The following is a 19,532-nucleotide window of genomic DNA, read 5'->3' as shown; positions in this document are numbered from 1 at the left end:
TTTTTGATTTCTATTTAAGCCATTTGTCTGTGATATCACTGTTTTTCATAATCATCATCATCATCTTGGATGATAGTTTCACTAACGAATGAGAGGTGAGGAAAGAGGCAATGTATTTCTGTATTCGAGTAGCAGTGAAATTTAATGTGGGTTGTCAGAAATATTTGGCTGTTTCTTCAGAACATGTTGCAATTTCCAAGGTTGTGATTACAGTGGAACTTGGGAACACAGCCGATATTTCCAAGCACATAACAGATTTCGTATCTATATCATATGAGAATGTGACAATATTCCTTTGTCTCTTGCTTCCAGATATGTCATCTGCCCTCTGGTCTTGCATTGCCTGTGTAGAAACAGAAGCTAACACACCCCCTATCGTTTGCATCAAACCTTGTGGTGAGCATTGACAACATTCCTGCAAAAAACTCATAATTATGCCACTGCCCCCCATCTATAATTTACTGTCTCCTGCAGAAATGTGTACTATTGTTGAGTATTTGTCCAATTTTAAAGTCAGTTCAATTCTGACTATAAACCAATTCAGGAATACTGCCATTTAAACATAGGCATTGTGTTCATAATTAGTCAAGGTACGTGGTATATATTTCCATGGTTGCCAGCACAATAAAATTTTGTTGCTCGCTCACCACACCACTTTCCGCACTTGTCCTAGTTCTCAGCCAAGCTGGTACCTTTCCAAAGTCTTCAAAATAAATCTGTATGTGACCTCAATTGCCAAAGCTTCATCTGTAAATGTAAGATGACACCTAACCTAACGTAACGTAACCTAACTACAAAAAATAAAAATTTTGACCTCAGCATCAATAGTTAAATCAGCAAATCTAAGATGACCCAGTATTTTTCAAATAATGAATTTGGGAAAAAAATCTCGTCTCATAATCAGATGAATACTATATCTCCCATCTTGAATGACGATTACCTTTGCTTTCCATAACTCCTTTGGTGTGACTGTATTTCCATAACTCCTTTGGTGTGACTGTATTTCCATAACTCCTTTGGTGTGACTGTATTTCCAACATAGTTAATTAGATGTAAATATCTACATTTTAGAATTATTCCACTATATTTGACTATTTCCAAGTTTATTTTGTATAATTCTGGAACTTTCATATTTTTGAGAGATTTTAAAACTGACTCCAACCTCCCTAGTTCTATTATTAAAATTGTACAAATTCTTTATAGTGTTTTAACCTTGATTTTTCTCTATTACATTTCTGTTGGCAGTTTTCCATTCACGTTTGTAGAGATATTTCATTAGATTATAAGCTCCACTATCTTAGAAGAAAGATTAAGGAAAGGCAGACCTAAGTTTGTAGCATTTGTAGACCTAGAGAAAGCTTTTGACAATGTTGACTGGAATACTCTCTTTCAAATTCTGAAGGCGGCAGGGGTAAAATACAGGGAGCGAAAGGCTATTTACAATTTGTATTGAAACCAAATGGCAGTTATAAGAGTCGAGGGGCGTGAAAGGGAAGCAGTGGTTGGGAAGGGAGTGAGACAGGGTTGTAGCCTCTCCCCGATGTTATTCAATCTGTATATTGAGCAAGCAGTAAAGGAAACAAAAGAAAAATTCGGAGTAGGTATTAAAATCCATGGAGAAGAAATAAAAACTTTGAGGTTCGCCGATGACATTGTAATTCTGTCAGAGACAGCAAAGGACTTGGAAGATCAGTTGAACGGAATGGACATTGTCTTGAAAGGAGGACGTAAGATGAACATCAACAAAAGCAAAACGAGGATAATGGAATGTAGTCGAAATAAGTCGGGTGATGCTGAGGGAATTAGATTAGGAAATGAGACACTTAAAGTAGTTAAAGAGTTTTGCTATTTGGCGAGCAAAATAACTGATGACGGTTGAAGTAGAGAGGATATAAAATGTAGACCGGCAATGGCAAGGAAAGCATTTCTGAAGAAGAGAAATTTGTTAACATAGAATATAGATTTATGTGTCAGGAAGTCGTTTCTGAAAGTATTTGTATGGAGTGTAGCCATGTATGGAAGTGAAACATGGACGATAAATAGTTTGGACAAGAAGAGAATAGAAGCTTTCGAAATGTGATGCTACAGAAGAATGCTGAAGATTAGATGGGTAGATCACATAACTAATGAGGAAGTATTGAATAGGATTGGGGAGAAGAGACGTTTGTGGCACAACTTGACCAGAAGAAGGGACCGGTTGGTAGGACATGTTCTGAGGCATCAAGGGATCACCAATTTAGTATTGGAGGGCAGCGTGGAGGGTAAAAATCGTAGAGGGAGACCAAGAGATGAATACACTAAGCAGATTCAGAAGGATGTAGGTTGCAGTAGGTACAGGGAGATGAAGAAACTTGCACAGGATAGGGTAGCATGGAGAGCTGCATCAAACCAGTCTCAGGACTGAAGACCACAACAACAACAACAACATAAGTCCTACACCATGCCTCCACATCATTTTCATGATGCACTGCACTTCACCAGCCCGTGTATCATATGCCTAGCCCAGGCTTCTGCCTCGTCTCGCTCCCACATTCCTAGCCAACACACCTGAGCTGTTTCCCACCTGTTTCTCCCTCTACCTCCCCCTCCCTCTTTCCTCGCTAATCGACCTGCTAAACTGTAATCCAAGCATTGTGTGTTCAGCCAGCACATTGTAGGGGTATGTACGTGTGTGTGTGTGTGTGTGTGTGTGTGTGTGTGTGTGTGTGTGTGTGTGTGTGTGTGTTTTACTCTAGCATGTCAAAGGATTTCTTCCAGAAGCTAACAAGTCTTCATTCTCTTTTGTGTGTGCCTGTTGACGATGCTATGCTCCTTTTTTTTTTTTTTTTATATATATATATATATATATATATATATATATATATATATATATATATATATATCGTTCTGTTAGAATTTTTTCTGGAATTTCCATTTCTTCTTTCTTCTTCTTCTTCTTTGCAGATGGATCACTTAGGACCAAGCATAATCAATATTTGTTGGCCTTCCTTTTCGCCCACTATTCCTTCATAAGCAACGAATGGGCTAGCATTCATTGCGTAGACCACGTATGTTCGTTAGTTTTCCTCTCTTCTTCCTCAAAATCCTGTGTGTTTGTGATTTTTCTGATTTTATTTCTGTCATGTAGATTTGGAGACCCTAATTCTCTCAGGTCTTTTTCTGTCTGCTTGTACCAGTTTGGTGTTGTAGTTTTGTTGTTTAAAAATGTATGGATTTTGTGCATTAACTTGTTTTAGTCCATTTTTTCTAAATGCCCCATGAATTGGATTCTTCTCATGCACATTGTGTCTGTTATTTTGGAGATATTTTAATATATTTCTGCATTGGGTTTTGGATAATGCACACCATCTTGAGTTCTTGGTCCTAGGAGTTGCCTCATTATTTTATGTTCTTTCACTTCTAATTCCCCTTTTAGTGTTCTGTGTTGAAGATTTAGTGTCTCAGATATGTAGAGAGCTTCGGGTTTAATTACTGTTGTGTAGTGTTGTATTTTGCAGTTCCACGAGAGACTCTTTTTTGTTGCAAATGTTTTTTGTTAACTGAAACACCATCTCCATTTTCTGGGCTTTTGATCCGACAGATTTCTTTTCATTACAATTTTCTGCAATCCATACACCTAAATATTTGAATTATTTTACTCGAGAGGTGTAGTTATTACCAATTTTGAGGTCAGAAGGTGCATCTTAGTTGTCAGTCGTATTTTTTATTATTATTATTATTATTATTATTATTATTATTTTATTCATTTATTTATTTATTTTCAAATGAAATTTGTAATCCTATTTTTGCTGCCTGCTCTTGTAATAATTCTAGCCGTTTCTGTGCATCGGTAATGTCTTGGGCCATCAGTGCCATGTCGTCAGCAAATGCTAAACAGTCTAATTCTATGCCCTTACATTTTGGTCCCAATCTGTGTTCTGGTGCACCTGCTTTTCTCCATTCTGGAACAACTTTTTCAAGAACACAATTGAAGAGTACTGGGGACAGTCCATACTCTTGTTGTACTCCTGTGTCTATTTCAAATTCTATGCTCAATTCTCCCATAAATTTCACTTTGGATTTGGTCTCCGTGAGTGTTTCTTTTATCATGTTTGTTGTCTTTTGATCTAGTCCAAATTCTGCTAACACTTCAAAAAGGGATTCTCGATCTATAATGTTAAATGCTTTTTTAAAGTCGACAAACATGATGACCTAACTTTTGTTTGAAGTACTATGCAAATATTTCATCGAGTTTTTCAAGTTAAGGCTTTGTTCTGCGCATGATCAGCCTTTACTGAAGCCACCTTGGTATTCTCCTAGTTTTGAATCCAGCTGAGATTCTGCTCGGTTTAGTAGGGCTTTAGACAGACTTTTCTTTCAGTATTGCCAACATTAAGATTTTCCATTCTTTGCTAATGTCGCCACTTATTGGATTTTCAAGCAATTTCTACAACAGTTGTAGTTGGCTTTAATACAGATATTTTTTCAGTTTAACTTGTTGTAAATATACCTTGTAAATTTTTCATTCATTTTGTATAATTTTATGTAGCATTGTACTGCTTTCAGCAAAAATTCTCATTTTAGAAACTACTAGGAACTGATCTATGTAAACAATGCTACTTCTATGTACTCTGGTGTCTACTACATGTAGGTTTAACTTTTTTATTGTCTATCACACAGTCAATCATTGTCCTCTTGTCGTAAACTTGTGAATATTCTTTCTCTCCATGATTAATGCTTTTCATTTGATGTGTGTCCACTTTTATTTTTTATTAGTTTGAGAATTGGCGTGTTTCCTGCAAGAGCACCAAGATCTCCAACGCAATAAGGAAATTATTCTTACAAATTTTATCCATAACTGAATGAAGACCTTCCTGGAACTGCTTAGCTTTCTCTTGTTTGTTTTCCTCTGTGGCATGTATGGCTGTCAAAGTTAGGTTTCCTCTCTCTGTTCTCGATGTAAGAGTTAAAATCCGTTCACTTAGATTGGTGAAACTTAAAAACATTTTATTTTTTCATTTTCTCTCTGCTAATATTTCCACTATGGAAACAGCTCTTTCTACCTAGGCAGCTCCACTGTCAAACAGTGTTTATTTTTGTGTTTCGTTAGTTCCTTTCAATTTCTTTTTTGTCTTCATTATTATTGTAATATCAATTTCCTTTCTAAACAGCTTCCCAACGAGTTCTTCCTTTTTGTTTTTTACAGCTCTTAGATTTAAAATACCTGCTTTCTATACAGGGCATTTCACAATTTCTATTACAAGCTTCCAATGATTCTAGAGGGGACATAGTAGATAAAGTTTTGGTAGGGAACCCATGTCTGGAATTTGCCGTTTGGGTATAAAATGAGTTTGAGGATTGGATTACTTTCATATCTCCCACGTCACGGCACATGCACAAACTGAGATACAGGCGTTGTCAGTCACTTTCATAATTATGAAACAACATATCATTTTCGCCTAACTACAACAATAGATGCGAGAAAGCAGTATGTTCACAACTAGGAGGGTTGATTGTGGCACTCTATAGATGCACCACACTCTCGCGTTTAAGGAAGATGTCCTTCACCATGTAGAAGAGAACCATCAAAGAGTACTTGAAATAGTGCCCATGTCATGGCCTTTTGCAGAGTACATAGTGCTCAGTACCTACTGTGAAGTGAGAGATTTGAAAGTGGTTAGACCTTCAAAATTATTTCATATACAAATGCACATTTCTGAACATGGATTCTTTATCAAATATTTATCTACTATGTCCCCTCTACAACTACTAGAAGTCTGTAATAGCGGGTTTGAAACATCCTGTATATCTTAGATTCCAAAATCGTTTAGCCTTGATGCTTTCCTTTGTCATCACATAATTTGTTGGCTTCTGATCTGAGTAATGTAGAATTTTTTGATGCCAGCCCTTCAGCAACCTCTTAACGTAGATGACAAGGGAGTTTTCTGTTAGGGTTACTGTACCTTATTCAAGGGGGAACAGGGAAAAAGGATAATTTTGATAATCTGAGTTGCTCAGTCCACCGGTTAGCTCCTGTTGGTATAGAGCCGGGTTATTATGGGAAAGGTATTTGAAGACAGATCGATATGCAACACTTTGCCTGGCTCCTCAGCTGAGACCTGTCTGGTATGGTTGACCATAACTGAACAAATGCTACTGCCAGCTTAGCTCTCAGTTGCACTGACAGTGTGTCATTAAGGCAGTGTTCCATGAGGATGACATTAATTTATATTATAATTACAACCAGCTATAAACACTGCTGCATTTTACATGTGAATGGCAACTAACAGACTGTCTGTCTGCAAGAATGGGTAAGACACAGCCAAACTACCCAGTTGTTCGGCATGCTGCCCAACAAGATGTGCTTTACTTCACTGACTGCATTCAAGCCTTTGCCATTTTGGTTCTTCCCACCAACACCAGCGTTCCTGAATTACGCAAGTGGGAACTCTTCCTACTACGTATCCTTTGTTCCCTTAACTCTGCTGGGCTCAACTTTCACTGATCCCCATCCTCCACCTCCCTATCTCCTTTCTTGCACTCACTCCAATATAGACCTGCCATCTATCCCACCTACACACCTACAAGACCTTTTATCTTCGGTATTTCTCCCCTCTTCAGTTTCCTCCTCCCCCAGCACAGCCTACCACTGCTGCAGGTAGCAGTCCTGTTCTGTCGCTACCATGGCCCTCCACACTTGCACAGCAGCACCAACATCTTCTCCCATCCCTACCCTGCTCTCCCTCCCCCTGCCTACATGCTGCCACCTCGCTACCCGCCCCAACTAGACTGCTGCTGACGTCAGATGTAGTCTCAATTGGGTCTTATTAGACTTGTGTGTGTGTGTGTGGGGGGGGGGGGTTATTGTTGTTGCTGCTGCTGTTGTGTGAATGCATGAGAGTTCTGCTTCTGAAGAAGAGCTTTATCCGAAAGCTAAATATGTTTCTAGTGTTCTTTTTCATTGTGCCTGTAGTTGGTTCAACACCACCTCTGTGTGTTGAGTAGAATCTATTCAATATTGTTATTCCATCCTGGACTTTCCATTGTTACATTATAATCAGTCAATTTGGATGGTCAAAAATGGCATAATTGTGTACCTCAAGATTTTTGTTTCACAATGTTCTGGTTGTAATTTCAAGCAAAATGTTTACTGCCGTCCATACAATGGACTGCATTGTGAAGATTTGGTTAACAATGTCAACATCTTTCATTTCTACTGGAAATTTTGATCAAATCTCCCAGAGTCAGCTGAAATGATCAGTTAACAGCGTATTTGTATGCGTCTGATTAGGTAACTGGACTTCTTTCCTTTTTAGATTTTGTATGTACTTTGAAAACTTGGAAGTGTTAAATGGTCTTCTTTGTCCACATTTGTTTCTGGATATCTAATAGGCACATTTAGGATCCATCAAGGTCCAAATTCAATGAACAGACATCATTTTACGGCCCTGACTTTGTGTAATAAGTCGAGAACTAAAGAGGTCACTTCAGTAAGGTTAAGCAACATGAGAGTTTTTTTTATAACAACCTAAGCTTTGTGTCCCTGGTAACAAATTGTAAAAGGCAGTACAATTCTGCTATTGGTGGTTTTGTGAGTGTATGTCAAACAGATCTAATGTAGATCCTGTTCTACTAGTTAGCATAAAAAATATCCTTTGTTTCTGCAGGTTATTACATTCTATACAGCTTGCAGACAATACCATTTACAGTTTCTAGAGCTGTGTCATTTTAGAGAGAGAGAGAGAGATTTATCCTAAGTAAAATAAAAGAAATTGTTAAAGATAAATGTTTAGTTACAATAAAGCTGCAAAAGGATTCATTTAACTTTGTCTGCTTGGAAAGTAAATATATTCTAATAAACAACTTGTGGAACGCAATAAAATGAAATATTGTAAAACAGACTTTGTTTTTAACAGGTAGTTAATCTCCAGCCATCACCTAAGAATGAACCTAGTGGAAGCAGTAAAGGAGCAGACGCAGACACAATGAAAGAACTTACTGAAACTTGTTCACGTCTGCATAGCCAGGTAATTATTTGTTTATATTACTGAGAAAGAAACTGACCAACAATTCATACTTACAAGAATGGTTTTTTTTTATTTTAGTAACAGATTTATAGGCATAGATTTATTGGATTTGGATCTTTGACAGCAAGATCCAAATGTAATAATCAAATTAAAATTAAAATTGAATTATCTATGACTATTAAATTATGATGTACAGAAAGTCAATTAAAACATTACCTGTTGTTTACTTGTCATTCCTCAGTTGGTAGCTGTATGTCTAAGTGCAACTGAATAAAAGTAGATTATATTTTCCCATACACATTTCATCTCAATTTATTAAGAAGCATGCACATTTATGCTTGAAAATAGGATTTTACTTTGAATATTCTTTTGTTATACTTCAAGGTTATAAACTATGATGGGCTAAAACATTAATTACAAGTAGTAATGTACAACATTCCAGTCCCAAGATAGTTATAGGTTCCATTTAAGATGTGCAGTACACTGAAACAGCAAAATAGACTTCTGGCCATTAAAATTGCCTCAAGAAGGATGCAATGACCATTGAAGTAGTTGATGTGCAAGGAAGTAACATTTCAGCACAACCACACAAAATAGATATAAGTAAAGCCATGAGTACATTATATATAGGGCCGTACACAACACCATGCAGGATTCTACAGCACGTAATGTCAAAGGGTGGTTGGTAAGTAGTATTTACAAGGATATAGGACATGTCAAAATATTTACAAGCTTAGACCAATTTAAAATAAGCTAATTCATATACACATACGCTACCCTCCATAAGTTTTGAGTAATTATAGACAATGGAAAGGAAATACAGTATAAAAGTGCATTTTGTTGTTTTCCAAATGTTTATTAAGCTCAGATAATACACAGGAAGATGCAACAATTAAGTTTTCGATTCCTCTAAATAGCCCCCCCCTTTGCTTTCATCACTGCCTTGCACACACTCGGCATGCGCTGTGTCAGTTTTGCCAAGGTTTCAGTTGGAATTAATCTCAATTTTTGCTGCAGGACCTTTCACAAGTGTGACCCACTCATGATTTCCCATTTTCAGATCCTCCTGTCTAATTCATCGCGTAGCAGCTCGATTGGGTTACAATCGGGATTGGGGCGGCCATTCCATGTTTTCCAATATTTTATGAACCTCTAGAGACTTCACATATTTCTGACACTAGTGAGACATATGTTTCGGATCGTTGTCTTGCTGCAAGACAAACCCTTTCCAAATCAGATGTAAACCAGAAGTCTTAGCATGTCGCTGGAGAATGGCCTGATAATCCTTTTGGTTCAGTTTTCCATCTATTTTCACCAAATCTCCAACTTTATTCCCTCCAAAGGATCCCCATACTATCACAGAACCCCCTCCATGTTTTACAGTTGGAATTACGCACTGAGGATTCAAGCGTTGATGGGGCAAACGACGTACAAATTGACGGTGTTTACTTCCGAATATTTTGAACTTGGATTCAATGCTAATAAAGTGCTTACCTTATTTGAACACTGCTTTCCCCCAAAACTTACCAAGGTTAGAGCAAAGTCTACAAAGAAGCCATGGATTACTCGAGGAATAGGGGTATCTTGTAAAACAAAAAGAAAACTGTATCTGTCAATCCGAAACATTTCCAATGTTGATGCTATAGCACATTATAAGAAATACTGCAAAATATTAAAGACTGTAATACGGATGTCAAAGCAAATATATTACAAGGAAAAGATAGTCATATCAGATAACAAAATAAAGACAATATGGGATATAGTGAAGGAGGAGACCGGTAGAACCAGACATGAAGAGGAACAAATAGCATTAAGAGTAAATGATGCATTGGTGACAGATGTGTATAGTGTTGCAGAACTTTTTAACAAACATTTTATAACAGTTACTGAAAAGATGGGGTTGTCAGGTTCGGTAGATGCTGCTATGGATTACCTTAGACCAGACATTTCAAGTAACTTCCATAATATGAATTTGACCCTCACTACCCCAACAGAAATAATGTCCATCATAAAATCTTTAAAATCAAAAACATCTAGTGGGTATGATGAAATATCAACAAAGTTAATTAAAGAATGTGATTCTGAGCTAAGTAACATATTAAGCTATCTGTGTAACCAGTCGTTTATCAGTGGAATATTTCCCGAATGGCTGAAATATGCTGAAGTTAAGCCACTGTTTAAGAAGGGAGATAAAGAAATAGCATCAAATTTCCGTCCAATTTCACTGTTGCCAGCATTCTCAAAAATTTTCGAAAAAGTAATGTACAGTCGTCTTTATAACCATCTTATCTCAAATAACATACTGTCAAAGTCACAGTTTGGATTTCTAAAAGGTTCTGATATTGAGAAGGCTATCTACACTTACAGTGAAAATGTACTTAATTCATTAGACAAAAAATTGCAGGCAACTGGTATATTTTGTGATCTGTCAAAGGCATTTGACTGTGTAAATCACAATATCCTTTTAAGTAAACTAGAATATTATAGTGTAACAGGAAATGCTGCAAAATGGTTCAAATCTTATATCTCTGGCAGGAAACAAAGGGTGTTATTAGGAAAGAGACATGTATCAAGCTATCAGGCATCATCCAACTGGGAACTAATTACATGTGGGGTCCCACAAGGTTCCATTTTGGGGCCCTTACTTTTTCTTGTGTATATCAATGACCTTTCATCAGTAACATTACCAGATGCCAAGTTTGTTTTGTTTGCTGATGATACAAACATTGCAATAAATAGCAAATCAAGTGTAGTCTTAGAAAGATCAGCCAATAAAATATTTGTAGACATTAATCACTGGTTCCTAGCCAATTCTTTGTCACTAAACTTTGAAAAAACACACTACATGCAGTTCAGAACTTGTAAGGGGTGTCCCAAGAGTATATGTCTAACATATGATGACAAGAAGATAGAAGAAGTGGACGGTGTTAAATTCTTGGGATTACAGCTTGATAATAAATTCAACTGGGAGGAGCACACCACAGAACTGCTGAAGCGTCTTAACAAATCTCTGTTTGCATTGCGAATTTTGTCAGACATAGGGGATATAAAAATGAAAAAGCTGGCATACTATGCTTACTTTCATTCCATAATGTCATATGGGATTATTTTCTGGGGCAATTCATCAAGCCAAGCTAAAGTTTTCCGGGCACAAAAACGTGCAGTAAGAATTATATGTGGTGTGAACTCAAGAACATCCTGCAGAAGCCTGTTTAGGGAACTAGGGATACTAACTACAGCTTCCCAATATATTTATTCCTTAATGAAATTTGTCATTAAAAATATATCACTTTTTCAAACCAACAGCTCAATTCATGGAATCAATACTAGAAATAAGAATAATCTTCACAAGGATTTAAAGTCACTTAGTCTTGTACAAAAAGGTGTGCATTATTCCGGAACACACATTTTCAATAACTTGCCAGCAGCCATAAAAAGCTTAACAACCAATGAAATTCAGTTTAAGAGAAGCCTAAAGGATTTATTGGTGGCCAACTCCTTCTACTCCATTGATGAATTTCTGAGGAAAACCAACTGATTTGTATATAAGTACAACATAACTTCTGCACAATTTCAGTGCAGTAATGTGTTCACTGAAAATTTGTGTGTGTGTGTGTGTGTGTGTGTGTGTGTGTGTGTGTGTGTGTGTAAGTATAATCTAACTTCTGCACCATTTCTGTGCAGTAATGTGTTCATTGTAAATAAGTATTACAGTAATTGTATTACATGTTTCTTACCTTATAAATAAATATAAAACTTTTTTATTTTAAATTCAGTGCAATAGTATTTGTAAAATGACTCTTAGTGTTCATTAAAAAATGACGATCATTCCACTTGGGATCTGTGGAATGGTACATTAGCTTATTTGTTTTAGTTTAAATATTTGTCATGTATTGTTGTTTTTCTGACATGTTCCACATCCTGGAGGACCTCCTCACTACGGATCAATTGGAATGAAAGTAAATCTAATCTAATCTAATCTCATCATCAGTAAATAAGACTCTTTCCCAATCCCCTGCCGTCCAATGTTGGTGTCTCTTAGCCCACTGAAGCCTTTTCTTCTTGTCGACAGGGCGCAACAGTAGTTTCTTTGTTGCTTCATAACCTTGGAGGTTGTTGTCTGCCAGGAGTCGTCTCACTGTTGACTCTCACCAGTGTATCCCTCATTGCGTTTAGTTCAGCAGTCAATTCATGGACAGTTTTTAATCTGTTATGTTTACTGGTCACTACCAAATACTTTTCCTGTCATTCTGATATTTTCCTGGGTGCTCCTGAGCAAGGACGATCTCCATAGGAGCTTGTTTCTCGATGCCAGTGTATGGTTTTGACAACTCCGCTGCAGAAAATAATCAGTTTCTTTGCTATTTGTCGGACACTATTGCCTTCTTGGTGCAAAGTGATTGTCATTACCTGTGATTCATAAGCAGTCTGGCACTTTGGGGCCTTTTTAATTACTTTCGCGGCGTTTTATATCTTTATGCAAACGCAACCACAAGTGAACAGAAATGTAAACATCATACCTCTACATAGCCATGCAGCCAACTCGTGCCACCTGGCGTATTTAATAGAACTGCTTGGACAGATAACGTCAGTTTACATAAAATGGAGCAATACTAGTATGTTACAATATGTATGTATATGTACAATAATGAAGTGTACAATACTGTACGTTTCATTATTAACTGTTATTTGAGCTTGCTATTCCGTATTCTGACCAATAACTCACATAGATCACTTTCATCTTGCTCTATTGTAATACGCAGTATGGTGTTTCCAAACTTATGGAGGACAGCATACATTTACAGACTTCTAGTTAGTGATAATCATTCGATTTACTCCTGGTATACAATACTTTTTTTTACAAATAACTTATTAAAATAATGTAATGCCACACTGTTCACTCATATCGCACTATCAGTCACTGCACACACTATACACACATTGTTTCATAACACTTCACTCACTAGACACGCGCCCGCACACACACACACACACACACACACACACACACACACACACACACTGGTGATCTCTGGGTCATTTTCTGTACCACAACTTCCCATTTGCTATCCTGAAAAGCAGAGTCACCATCTGTATATAATGAGTTAAGTGTTGAGCTCAGAAAGAGAAAGAGGTGTTACTATTGTGCTATGCATAGCTTGGGGGTAAGTAGTTCTGGAAAGGAAAAAAAAAAAACATAATGTGAAGGTGTTATGTGGAATGTTGGATGTTTTATAATCATTATTATTATTTATTTGTATAACTTTTTTTTTTCAAACACCTACTTTGTTTTATCGAAGTAATCCTTCGATGTATAAAATGTATTGCATAACAGGTGCTTTTTAGCTGCCTTTTTAAATAAGTATATTTTAGCAATTTCTTTATTCTCATTTGGTAATTTATTGTATAGTTTTATTCCATGGTAGAAAATGCTGTTTAGAGTTTTATGTTTATTTTTTCTTAGTAAATGTAAGTTGAATCTAGCTCTTGTTGCATGGTCTTGGACAGAGCTGTTTGTGCAGTAATTACTAATGCTATTTTTGCTGTGTACAACTGACTGGTAAATGTATTCACATGGAGCAGTTGAAATCCCATGTTTTGAACATATCTTTGCAATGAGCTCGACTAGTATTTTAGGTTATTATCCTTTTAAAATTGTGTTCATATTTTGTGCATTTGTTCTCCAAAAAAGAATGCCATAGCTAAGAATTGAGTGTACATATGAATACACTACTGGCCATTAAAATTGCTGCACCAAGAAGAAATGTGGTTACATTTGCACGCAATTTGGGTGCATAGATCCTGAGAAATCAGTACCCAGAACAATCACCTCTGGCCGTAACAACGGCCTTGATGCGCCTGGGCATTGAGTCAAACAGAACTTGGATGGCGTGTACAGGTACAGCTGCCCATGCAGCTTCAACACGATACCACAGTTAATCAAGAGTAGTGACTGGCGTATTGTGGCGAGCCAGTTGCTCGGCCACCATTGACCAGACGTTTTCAATTGGTGAGAGATCTGGAGAATGTGCTGGCCAGGGCAGCAGTCGAACATTTTCTGTACCCAGAAAGACCCACACAGGACCTGCAACATGTAGTCGTGCTTTATCCTGCTGAAATGTAGGATTTCGCAGCGATCGAAAGAAGGGTAGAGACACGGGTCGTAACACATCTGAAATGTGTAACGTTCAATGTTCAAAGTGGCATCAATGCGAACAAGAGGTGACCGAGATGTGTTAGCAATGGCACCCCATACAATCATGCTGGGTGATACGACAGCTTGGAGATGACGAATACAAGCTTCCAATGTGCGTTCACCGCAGTGTCGCCAAACACGGATGCGACCATCATGTTGCTGTAAACAGAACCTGTATTCATCCGAAAAAATGACTTTTTGCCATTATGCACCCAGTTTCATCATTGACTTCACCATCGCAGGCGCTCCTGTCTGTGATGCAGCGTCAAGGGTAACCGCAGCCATGGTCTCCGAGCTGATAGTCCATGTTGCTGCAAATGTTGTCGAACTGTTCATGCAGATGGTTGTTGTCTTGCAAACCCATTCTTGACTCAAGAGATCGAGACGTGGCTGCACAATCCGTTACAGCCATGTGGATAAGATGCCTGTCATCTCGAGTGCTAGTGATACGAGGCTGTTGGGATCCAGCATGGCGTTCCGTGTAACTTTCCTGAACCCACCAATTACATATTCTGCTAACAGTCATTGGATCTCGACCAATGCGAACAACAATGCCGCCATACGATAAACCGCAATCGCGATAGGCTACAATCCGACCTTTATCAAAGTCAGAAACATGGTTGTACGCGTTTCTCCTCCTTACATGAGGCATCACAACAACGTTTCACCAGGCATTGCCGGTCAACTGCTGTTTGTGTATGAGAAATTGTGTGGAAACTTTCCTCACGTCAGCACGTTGTAGGTGTCGCCACCGGCGCCAACCTTGTGTGAATGTTCTGAAAAGCTAATCATTTGCATATCACAGCATCTTCTTCCTGTCGGTTAAATTTCGCGTCTGTAGCACGTCATCTTCGTGGTGTAGCAATTTGAATGGCCAGTAGAGTAGTATGTAACTAAAAGACACTGCATGTTACACACTGATGATGATAGGATTCTAAGGGCATAACAAGCTGATGACATTCTGTTTGCATGTACCTTTGTGTGTTCACACCACTTCAACTGAGAATCAATATTCATTCTTAGAAATTTTGCATTTGTTATACAGTCTATAAAGGTGCCATTTACATTTAATTAACATTGTCATTTTCCTCTTCAAACTGAAATTCATGGCATTCATTTTCTTTATGTTCAACGTCACTTTATTGCTTATTGACCAATTATAAACTTTCTTGAGAGTTTCATTTGCTTTCTCTGCAAGGAGTTCTCTTGTTTTCCCAATGACTATAATATTGCTGTCATCAGCGAAGAAAATTTTTTCACCGTGAGTGGGAAAGTCATTGATGTATATCAAGAATAGTATTTGTCGTAATATGCTACCTTGCGGAACCCCTATATTAATGTATTTGATTCTGATAAGTGGTTTACTAAATGTTTAGATCTATGTAGAGTATGTGTCATCTCTACTCTTTGTACCCTATCTGCTAGGTATGATCGAAACCAGTCATTAGCTACCCTCTTATTTCTAATGCTTCTAATTTATTTAATAGAATCTTGTGGTCTACTGTATCTAAGGCCTTAGAAAGATCTAAAAATATGCCTGTGACACACTCATCTTTATCAGGAGCAGTAACTGGATAGGGATGGGTGACAGTAAAGTGCTGCTTGTGGGGGCATGCAGGGATGTAGTGGGGAAGGGTAGGCAGCTTGATGCAGTCAGAAGGTTGGATGGGAGGGAGAGAGAGGGAGCCAAAAAGAGGAAAAGGAGAGAAGGAATATGAAATTTGTTTCTGTACAAGGTTAGCAGTGTAATTACAGTAAGTGAAGACCTCGTTTTGAGATCATTGCTTTATTTGGAGAGGGATTGCTCATCACTTCAGATATGATGACCATGCATGACTAGGCTGTATGGAAGGGACTTCATGGTATGGGATGGGTATCAGCTGTCAAAATGGAGGCATTGCTGATGGTTGGTAGGTGTGTAGCCACTTTTGAGGTGGAGGTCAGTATTTGAGGAAGATGGCTCATTAGGTTGAAGAAGACCAGGTGAAACGAATGGGGGAGGATTGTGTTCATATTCTTGAGAAATGTGAATATGGTGTCCTCACCCTTGATCCAGGTCACAAAGATGTCATCATTGAATGTGAACCAGGTGAGAGTTTTGGGATTCTGGATGGATAGGAATGATTCCTCTAGATGGCCCATGAATGGATTGACATAGGATGGTGCCTTGTGAATGTCCACTGCCATACCAGGGATTTGTTCGTAGGTGCTGCTACCATGGGCGAGGATATGGTCCTTCAAGATGACCACTAAGGAACTTGGTAGGGTGAGAATACCCTATTCCGCAATCCTCCAGAACCTCAACACCTTCTTGTCTGTTTTCTTCATCTGGCCCTGCTATTCTAGGCGTGGTAGGCAAAATGTCAGACAAACGGACCTCATTTCAGGGCATGATTTTAGGAAGTCATAGCCTTTTCAACGTGGCTGATTAATACATTCAAGACCAGGATAGTACTAAGTGACAAGAGGTGTAAGATTGTGCTCTAATTTTCACTCTCGTTTTGCAGTTCAATTCAATTTATTGCCCACAACACGTAATTTTACATGCATGTGCGTTTTCAACTAAGTATAAAGTTTTTACAATTACAATTTTTTGTAGTTTATATTATTTCTTATTACATTTTAATTCATGATAAATTCAAGTTATAAGGGCATTTTTGGGTAAGCCACTGCTTGACTGGCTTTTTAAAAGTATCCCCTGTCAGTATCTTAAATTCATTTCATAACAAGTTACTAAAAACAGCTCCTTTGACATAGGGGCTTTTCGCTGTTAATCTTCTATTAACCATATGAAAATCTTTTCTACACCTTGTTTCATAATTGTGAATATCCATATTTCTTTTTGTGATTTTAGTGTCTCCTTTCACTAGCATTATAGTTTCTAGTATATACGTGGCATAAACTGAGTGAATATTGTGTCTAATGAATAGGGGTTTCCAAGAAGTTCCTGGTTTTATTTTTGCTATGATCCTAAGGCTCACTGCTGCAGTATCAAAACTCTTTTCATATTAATTACTTTTGAATACATCGTGGGAGTGAACAGTGATCAATGTGTTACTCAAACTGCAATTTACCACCAGAAGGAGGTTCTTACTCATTGGTCTGAAGATGACTGGGTGAACCTCTAGTTGAAGAATGGTGCAGTGAGATTATTTCCTGCTGTGCTGGCAACACTCTCTACTCACATTGCTCATACTAATCACATGCTGCAGTGGAAGTGATGCACAGAAGTAACAACATTTTGTGAACACCTTTCTAAAGTGGCCTAACACACAACTCGGTGATGAACAATAAGCTATCCACAGCATAATGGCTAGTGCAGTATCGTGCCACACAGTAGTAGATCGCCTAAGTTGGCAGCAATTAAAAACAACATGAAGGCTTCCTCATTGTATTGACAAATTCCAAGCAGGGGATAAGAAAGATGGGGCGAGCTATATAGTCTGAAAAAGTTTTAGTGAGTTTGGTTGTTAGAAGTTTACGAGGAGAGGTTTCAGAGCACATAACTCCCATGGGAAGTGCAGAAGAAAGCAGTTTTGGCCATTTTGTTGAGTTTTATCAACATACACCTCTTACCATTCATCTGCTATCACAATCTAGAACTACTGTGGCTGAGCTCACTAAAACTTTTACATGCCTTACAGACAAATAATAAACAAACTACATTGACAAAAGTCATGGGATAGTGATAACCACATACACAGATGGTGATAGTATAATATACACAAGGTATAAAAAGAGGAGCGTGTTGGCAGGGCTGTCATTTGAACTCAGATGATTCATGTGAAAAGGTTTCCAACACGATTATGGCCACACAACAGGTATTCAGACTCACAAAATGTTTATTGGAGCTAGATGTGTGGGACATCCCATTTTGGAAATTATTAGGGGATTTAATATTCCAAGATCCACAGTGTCAGGAGTGTGCCAGGTATACCAAATTTCAGGCATTACCTCTCACCACAGACAACACCGTGGCCAACAAACTTTTTAACTAGCGAAAGCAGCATTGTTTGCATAGAGTTGTCATTGCTAACAGACAAGCAGTACTGCGTGAAATAACTGCAAGATATCAATGTGGCATTTACGACGAACATATCCATTAGGACTTGGCGAAATTTCGCGTTGATTGACTGTGGCAGCAAATGACTGACACAAGTGCCTTTGCTGATAGCGCGATGTTGCCTGCAGTGCCTCTCCTGTGCTCATGGCTAATGGTGTGGACTGTGTCTACATGAAATGGACTGGGTCCTCTGGTCCAACTGAACTGATCATTGACAGGAAATGGTGACGTTTGGCACTTGGAGACCAATTGCGGCCATTCATGTTCGAAACAGCGATGTTGTGTCACCAGGCCACAATGGTTCAGGATTATTTTGAAGAACATTCTGGACAATTTGAGCAAATGATTTGGCCACCCAGATCACCTAACATGAATCACATCAAACGTTTATGGTTTTTTTTTTTTTTTTTTAGTTGGAAATTTTTTGTGAATCAAATCTGGTACCTCTGTGTCTGAAGACTGGCATGCAAACCAGTCAGCTGTCAAAGCAGATGAGTCAATTAACAATGGCTATTCAGAAATTTATTGCATATTCAACTTTTCTATAGGCTTGAACCCCTTGGACTTCTTGAAACTAGTTGACAGAAAAGCCACTCCTGCCAATCAATACGACCTAAAACTGTATGGCACTCAGGTAGGCACTACACAGTGAGCTGAGCTGCTTAGTGTTTGACATTGAGCTGCAGCCTTAATTCCATTTCACTTCATATACATTGCTACAAATAAGTGTAACATGTGAAATGAATGTCTCTGTTGTGTACATTCAAAAAGCCTTGTTGCATTTGCATCATTTCCATCACAGCATGTGTTTAAAACATAGCATGAGCTGAAAATGAAAATGTTGTAAGCACTGCAGGAGATCTCCGCTCGCATTATACTACTCCTTGTGATGGCAGTGGTGTTTACCCCATTGTTCCATACATACTATTAGACTATGATGGCGGATGAGTAATTAGGAACGGTGCGGGGAGACAGTGCTGTGCGATACTGAAAACTTCACATTTTATACCAAGAATTTGCTGTGGCAGAAATAATGTGAGGAAGTGAAAATGTTGTTAAAAATCACTTTGTAGCTCTTCACTCGTGGCCAGTCAGTGTCAGTCACAGCATAGCTATTCAACACACGGGTAATAATATACCGCAACTCACTGTTAGTTTGCATACTGTGCGTTGGTAGTTGCAATGATAACAGTTTCCAGTATCTATTGACAACTGCTGACCAGATCAGAGGCAGGGGCCCAACTGTAGCTGCCAGAGAGTAAGAAGT

At 38.2% G+C, this 19,532-nt stretch overlaps 1 protein-coding gene across 2 annotated transcripts in view; it reads left to right on the top strand.

Moving 5' to 3' along the window:
• LOC126412828 (centrosomal protein of 97 kDa) overlaps window positions 1-19,532 on the top strand; it is a 196,741-nt gene that overhangs the window by 164,837 nt on the left and 12,372 nt on the right. For both annotated transcript variants that reach the window (XM_050082653.1, XM_050082652.1), the window contains one exon: window positions 7,896-8,006. In XM_050082653.1, the coding sequence (XP_049938610.1) occupies window positions 7,896-8,006 (111 nt within the window). The remainder of the gene's footprint in view (window positions 1-7,895; window positions 8,007-19,532) is intronic.

Source organism: Schistocerca serialis, chromosome 7, assembly GCF_023864345.2.
Source record: "Schistocerca serialis cubense isolate TAMUIC-IGC-003099 chromosome 7, iqSchSeri2.2, whole genome shotgun sequence".
NCBI lineage: Eukaryota > Metazoa > Arthropoda > Insecta > Orthoptera > Acrididae > Schistocerca > Schistocerca serialis.
The sequence above is the reverse complement of the archived record's forward strand: the minus strand, read 5'-3'. Positions and strand labels throughout refer to the sequence as shown.